This window comes from Mastigoproctus giganteus, chromosome 9, assembly GCF_048544385.1.
Source record: "Mastigoproctus giganteus isolate SK-2022 chromosome 9, ASM4854438v1, whole genome shotgun sequence".
NCBI classification, from domain to species: domain Eukaryota; kingdom Metazoa; phylum Arthropoda; class Arachnida; order Uropygi; family Thelyphonidae; genus Mastigoproctus; species Mastigoproctus giganteus.
In genome coordinates, this window is record NC_143583.1 from 147,173,956 (window position 1) to 147,181,559 (window position 7,604).

Genomic DNA, 7,604 nt, shown 5'->3' on the forward strand with positions numbered 1-7,604 from the left:
GATCTTGCACCTTCTGACTATCACCTCTTCAGCCTGCTGAAAGATGCACTCCATGGAACCCATTTTGCAGATGACAACCAGCTCAAGAACAGTGTTCGCAAAGCCCTTCAGAGCAAGAGTAAGGACTTTTACAGGACTGGAACACAGCATCTGATTCAGAGATGGCAGAAATGTATTGAAAATGATGGTGACTTTGTGGAAAAATAATGTTTATTAATGATTGAGGATTAATTGATGTAAGAAGCATAGTTATAGGAATTAAATTTTCTGAGGAAAAAAATAGGAGATATTATTTTGTACCGCTCCTCGTAGTACACCAAGAAATTTAATAGTATGCTTCATGGGAATTCCTTGAAAAATTTGGGTATGTCTGAATAAGGATGCAGTTATTGTTTTCTACCTATCTGAATAGGAATGAAACAGTGTTTCCACAGTATGGTAAACCACTATGCATGCTGTGAGGGCATCTTTGAGATGTGACTGGAATCAAGAGAATCCACAAAAATGGTATCACACTTCATTAGGTTTTGCAAGGTGGACTTTTGTGTACAATGGAGGACAAATCTTTGATTCTGTTAATTAGTTCCTTAATAAATGAAGCACTACATTTTTAAAAATTTTGTTTTTTGTTACTTTGAATGTACCACAATGAATCACAGAATCAAAGATCTTTGCATAATTTTATGGGGAAAAAAGCCCATAAAAATTCTTCCATTTGGTTGTTCTGAATTTCCCACATAACAACTAAGTACACAAAGAACCAATATATCAGGGGTCCCAAAAATGTAATTCACAAGCTATAGAGTCATCTAAAGCATTTGTTGCATATTTTGTGAATATCGCCAAAATAAAATTCTGGTAATATTCAACCCAAAGAAACTTGATAAGGACCAACTAACCTCTCTTAAAAAAAAAGTGGATTTTCAAAAAGAATCAAATCCATATTTCATCCTACTATATTGTGTACTTACAAAACTAATGCATCATATGCTGCATGCCATAGCTGATTTCTTGCTTTTATGATAATAACAACCAGAAGGTACGAATACATATGATCATGAAGTTAGAAAAGCAACTGCTAAGATCTTACTTGGAGATTAAGTGAATGCAAGACTGCATTCACTTAATCTACTATACTTTTTATACCAACTAAGAGATACCATTCAAGACTTAGACCTAAATGGATGTCCAATGTACTGATGAGACCCATGGAGAAAAGAAAATTACATGTGATGCATACAAATTATCAGGAAACACAGAAACCCCATTATGTATAAACCAGCCTGAATCAAGTCACAAATGTGGAGTTGTGCAAGCTACAAAAGAAAAGTGGGAAAGATTCTTTTTTATTTTAGTTAACAATAGGATTGGGACAAAACACATTGGTCCACAAGATATGAATAGCTTAACTGTTGATGATCCTGCCCAGGTTGCTGACAGAATGAATAGGAATTTTGCATCTGTTCACATAAAACAAATTTTTTATGAATGGAGATGACAGATATCAAATTCTAACAGGGAACTGAATGATTTTGTAATAATTGAGAAGAAAGAGGAAGAAAAATTTGAAGATAAAAAAAAAAGCTACTTGGTGTGGATGAGATCTCTCAAATTATATTAAGGGAGGCAGCAAAAGAGGTAAGTAAATCTTTAGCCATGATTATGAGAGTATCCTTGGATTCAGGGGTGGTTTCTATGGCCTGGAGTTATGCAGATGTATCCCCAATTCATAAAGAGGAATCAAAGGGTGACAAGAGTAATTATAGACCTGTTAGCTTGACCATCTGTTGTAAGGAAAATAATGGAGTCACTGGTTAAAGACAATGCAGGACCATCTAGACAAGAATACAATTATAATGCAGTCAAAGCATAGTTTTGTTAAGGGACAACCTTGGCTAACCAATCTGATTGGATACTGTGATGCAGTAACAAAAGAACTTGATGCAAAAAATAATTTTGATATCATATACTTAGATTTCAGAAAAGTTTTTGATATTGTTCCACATAAAAGATTGCTATACAAATTAGAGCAGTGTGGCATTAGGGGCAATTTACTGTTATGGATAAAGGGATGATTGAGTGGTTATCAATGGATATTTCTCTTCTTGAACTAATGTTATTAGTGAATTCTCCCCATGCAAGGTTCAGAGCTAGACCCATTGTTGTTTTCAATATTTATTAATGTTACTGATGAAGACATATCAGGCTTAATGTCTAAGTTGTCAGATGATATGAAGATTGGCAAGGTGGTTAATGACAGTAATCAGGGTATGCTACTGCAACAAGAAACACAAAAATTAGGCAGATGGACTAGAAAGAAGTGGCAATTAAAGTTTAACATTGACAAATGCAAGGTACGTTATATCAGGTAGCAGTAATCCCAGATTAACATAATAACTGGTACCACACTGAGGGTAGTGGAGATTATTTGGTTTTTAGGAGCATTAGCAACTAAGGCCATATTGCTCCGGGGATATGCAGTAGTCATTTCCTGACCTTTCCGCATCCTCCGTATTTGGTGGTCACGGGCTCGAACCCCGGTCTAATCAAGAAGCTTGTGCTACACACTGCGGCTCCTGCCCACCTGGCTACGGAGGTGCTGGAGAATGAAAAAGATGTTGGGATAACTGTTCACTCAGATATAAAGTTCTGTGAGCAGTGGAGACAGGCTGCAAGGCCAGCTCAATGATATACAGGAGTTTTGCCAGTAGGGATAAGGTGGTGATTATCCTGCCGTATAAGGTAATAATCAAGCCACATCTTCAGTACTGGTCTTGAAGTTCATTTGCAGAAGGAGGTGGATCTGTTGGAATGAGCAGCAAGACGATTAGTGAGGGGAATAGAAGGGTGTTCTTACCAGGAAAGTTCAGTTCTGCAAATTGAGGCCCTTGGAGAGGAGATTTGAATGAGGTGTTTTAAGGCTTTGAATGGACAGAGTAAGCTCAATGTCAATGGAATCCTTCTTGTTCAGATTACACATGATTGGGCATGAATTCAAACTGAATAAGGATGGTTGCAGGATATATTGTGTGGAAATTTGCCTTCAGACAGTGGATAGGTTGGAATGGACTTCCATCTTGTGATGTAGAAGTGGATAGTGGATAATATAAATTGAAGGAAGAACTAAAACTCTTAGAGGAGATAGACAAGTGATACAGGAAGTGCTTTTTTTTTTTTTTTTTTTTTTTTGGCTGATGCTGTATAAGCTTGCTTTCTAAATTATTTGCCACTACTACTACTATTAGTAGTCTGGATGTTTTGTTTTGCATTCTTTATTTGTCTAATATGCCATTTTCAAAACTTTTTATGCTACATATGTTTAAAAATAAGAATTCTGTTCTATATAATAAGCAACACTAAAATTTTACTTACCAATTGAAGAGAAATAGGGCACCACAAAAGTTATGAAAACTGATAATGGATGGTTTTTACAAGCATGAGATTACTTTACGATTCACCAACAAACAAATAGCAGAAAACAACCACCAAGGTTAGGGAACCAAGGCAAGGTACACTCAATATACCAATGGGGCATTGGTATATTGAGTGTATATACTACTTCAGAACAACCACCATTTGGTGGTTGTTCTGAATTTGCCTCATAACTAAGTGCACAAAGAGCCAACATATCAGAGGTCCCAAAAATCTAACTCACAAGCTATAGAGTCATCTGAAGCATTTGTTGACTATTTAGGGTTTAAAGGTGTTAATTTTCTTGACTTACAGTATGAATGGGCAGAGGTTTCAGTTCAAGGAAGTGTGCATTATTGTCTAATATATTAGCAGTTCTGTTCTGGGAGATAAGAACGATTAAACTTTAAAAAAATTAAAGAACATTATAATTGTATTAATTAAAGTCCAAATACAGTTCTTTACAAGTGACTCATTTCATTTCAAGATTACAAGTGACGCATTTCATCATAAAATTTCTGAGTGGCAGCTTGCCAGATATGAATTTTAAATGTGGCTCGCAAAAAAGTTGAGGATCTGAAATTGTTTATCCTATGGTAAATTTACTTATTTGGGGGGGGGGGGAATTCCATTCCTCTCCTAAAATCGACTCCCAAGGAAAAGAAATTTGAACCGATACCTTTTCCACATGGCATGAAAGGGCAGTGATCATTGCTAGCTGTGAGAGAGATGACTAGCTGGATGGTCTCAAACCCATGGTCAGGGAGGACTGCAACCACTGTGCTAGCTGCAAAGGCTGAACTAGGAGTAGAGCTGGGAGAGTGAGTAGGGAGAGAAATGTTCAAAGTAATATTAGAATAATAGTTATATCTAACTTGTAGAAGAGGTAATAGGTAGTGGTTTTAAACATAACTTAAAATAAAACCTAAGCTTAGTGTAAACATGCTCGGGGGCAGTCCCAAATAGGTTCTAAAGGGCTATAGCCACCGAATCCCGGAAAAATATCCCATTTTCTTGTTATTATTATAATAAGATTATTTATGTAGCTAAAACTCCAGATCTTGGGTACAAGTCCATATTTCGAGTAATGGTCAGAAACAAAGCAGTTATAGACAGGTGCATCTCACTGCTCTCCCTGCCCACTGTCCTCCTAGGGCAGGGGTGGCCAACCTATGGCGCATGCGCCAAACGTGGCACTTTGGAAGATTACAAGTGACGCATTTCATCATAAAATTTCTCAAGTACCCAAAGCCCATATTGCCGATTCTTTGGTTCTATTTCCTTTCATTTCAGGTCCTTCCGCATATGGCTTAAGATGCACACCACCTTCTTTCCACTTACACGCACATAAACGTGTCAATTCCCTCAATTTCAGCAAAAGAAATAAATTAAATAGTCTCCAAAAAAATGCATTTCTGAATTTTGACCGTAAGTGATCTATGGCTATGAAAATATATTGAGCACCTAGTTGTCCATTCTTTTGTATGGCCGTTGCCTCCGGCACCCGACTCTATGCACGTGGGAAAATAAATGCAATACATGACTTTTTCAGGGGACTGATAATATACAAATAGATCCTTTGTCGGAAGTCTTTCAAGTTAAAAGGAAACAATGAAATGATAAATTTGAGGTATTTTCATCTACAAGAAAGTTCCATCAATCGCATTTCCAAATCGCATTTTGCCAACTCCAGAAATAGTAGGGGGGAGCTCCCCACCGGTCGCGCCTGCTCATCAGTTCGTCGAAATTTTTTGACAGTTTACAATTGATATTCTGTGTGATACGACGTACATACTTGTGATCTGTTTGTTCTTTTTCAACATTTAGACTTTTGAGTTTTGTACTTTTCTGTTTTTTTTTTTTATTCCTTCTATCCACCACAGTGCAAAAGAAAATGAGCAAAAGAAAAACAGAAAGTGATATTAAACGTGAATTTAATGAACAGTGGGAAAATTAGTTGTTATTTATAGCAAGTTCATCAGGAAAACCGTTTTGCATTGTTTGTAAAAGTACTCTTTCACATAATAAAAGACATGATCTTAATAGACACTATAAATCACAGCATCAGACTAACATAGAAGGAAAAATGAAGCTCGTTCTTGGGTCTGAGCTACAAAAAGAATATGTGACTAAGAAAAAGGAAGAAATCAGAAGAAGACAAAATATATTTGCTAAAGTAAGTTGTGAAGACTTGGCGATGTTAGAAGCGTCCTATGAAATTGCTTTAGTATTGGCGAAAAAAAAGAAACCTTTTTCTGACGGAGAAGAAATTGTTAAGCCTTGTCTTCAAATATTTGCACACCATCTTGGTAATAAAGGTATTAAAAGGAAAGCAGACGAAATTGCTACATCAAGGCAGACAGTTACAAGAGATATCAAGAAACTCTCTCAGGATGTATCTCAGCAACTGGAAGACCTTGTACTTTCTTTTCTCTAGCTTTGGATGAATCAACGGACATATGTGGTGTAGCCCAGTTAAGCATTTTTATAAGAGGAATTGATGATAATTTTAATGTCTTTAAAGAACTTGCCAGTCTGGAGTCATTGCATGGTAAAACAAGAGGATCAGACATATTTGAAAAAGTAAAATCATGCCTAGAAAATCTAAAATTAGATTATAGTAATTAGATCATCAGTGAGTGAGTGTACTGACCGAGCGCCGGCAATGATAGGTAAAGCCAATGGCACTACAACTTTGCTTGAAAATTTTTTAAATCGTCCTGTACTAAAATATCACTGCATTATACACCAAGAGGCACTGTGTGGAAAAACTTTAAATATGCAGCATGTTATGTTACCGGTTGTGAAATTTGTGAATAAAATTAGAGCAAGAGCATTAAACAGACGAGAATTCAGAGAATATTGCGAGTTGTTAGATTTGGAATATGGTGAACTTGTCCTTCATTGTGAGGTGCGCTGGCTTTCTGGAGGACAGGTTCTGAGTAGATTTTGGAAATTGAAAAATGCTGTTTATAATTTTTTAGAACAGGAAAATGAACTACCTGATGAAAGAACCTTATTATTAGATAACAGCTGGCTATTTGATTTGGCATTTTTAGTTGATGTTACTAGTCATCTCAATGATCTAAATTCGAAACTACAAGGCATGAATAAATTATTTCCTAGCTTAGTAAATAGCATCAATTCATTTAAAATGAAATTAAAACTGTTAAGTCAATTTCCACAATTGAAAGAGCAGAATGAATGTGCTGTGGATGATAGCAATTGGACCAAATATCTTGAAAAAATCAAGTTATTGCAAGTGTCATTTGAAAGTCGTTTTCATGATTTGGCTAAAGAAGAAAACTACATGCTCGCATTTATAAACCCATTTTTACTTAGTGAACAAAACATAATTGAGATGCCTAGTAATATACAAATGGAACTTATTGATTTAAAAACAAATTCATTATTAAAAATGAAATTTGATGAGCTTTTTTCAGATCAAAATGTTTCTGACATGATTAATTTCTGGCGTTCATTACCCTGTGAACATTTCCCAGAACTAAGAAAATTTGCAAAAAATTATATATGTCGTTTCAGAACGACATACAGATGTGAACAAGCATTTTCATCCATGAAATTGATCAAAAGCAAAACGAGGTCATGAATGACTGATTCAAATTTGAAGAATTCTCTGCTGCTCTCAGTAACAAATTTAACACCAAACATTGAAAGACTGGCAAAATCCAAACAGGCTCAAAAGTCTCATTAATGGTAAGTAATGTTTATGTGCTGTAATAGAAATTGCTTTACATACAATAATTAAATCATTTAAAAATGTTAATTATGTTCATAAACATACTTTTATTAAAAAGACGACTCCCAGTTCCAACCTGATCTCGCTCTCAGTGCTCCATCTCGCTCAGAGCTTTCTCTCTCATCACATCCAACAACTGTGGTACAGAGCTATCTTCACCAAACGAGACTCTCCGGCAGCTGTAGCACCATCAGCAGTTGCCCTCTTGTCCAAGAGATCATCTCTCACTATTGTAGATTGGTGCTCCAATAAATGTGTGTCTTTTGAACTGGCGTACATTATTTCATTTATGTGCGTGTTTGAGTTATTCTTTTTCCTCCCCCTATCCCTATTTTCCAACCCCAACCATGAACGTAAGAAGGTAGAAAAGGTGCTTGAGTTGTATGGCGCATCTGAACTCGTAGGTGAAAAAATTGGCGCATGGTATGTAAAA

General features: G+C 36.0%; 1 protein-coding gene across 1 annotated transcript; it reads left to right on the plus strand.

Annotated features, from left to right (window-relative positions):
• Nucleotides 1-6,190: 6,190 nt before the first annotated feature.
• LOC150080810 (general transcription factor II-I repeat domain-containing protein 2A-like) lies at nucleotides 6,191-7,021 on the plus strand. The gene has a single exon (XM_090380827.1). It carries the CDS (start codon nucleotides 6,191-6,193, stop codon nucleotides 7,019-7,021), a length of 831 nt encoding a protein of 276 aa, XP_090236953.1.
• The last annotated feature ends 583 nt before the right edge of the window (nucleotides 7,022-7,604 follow it).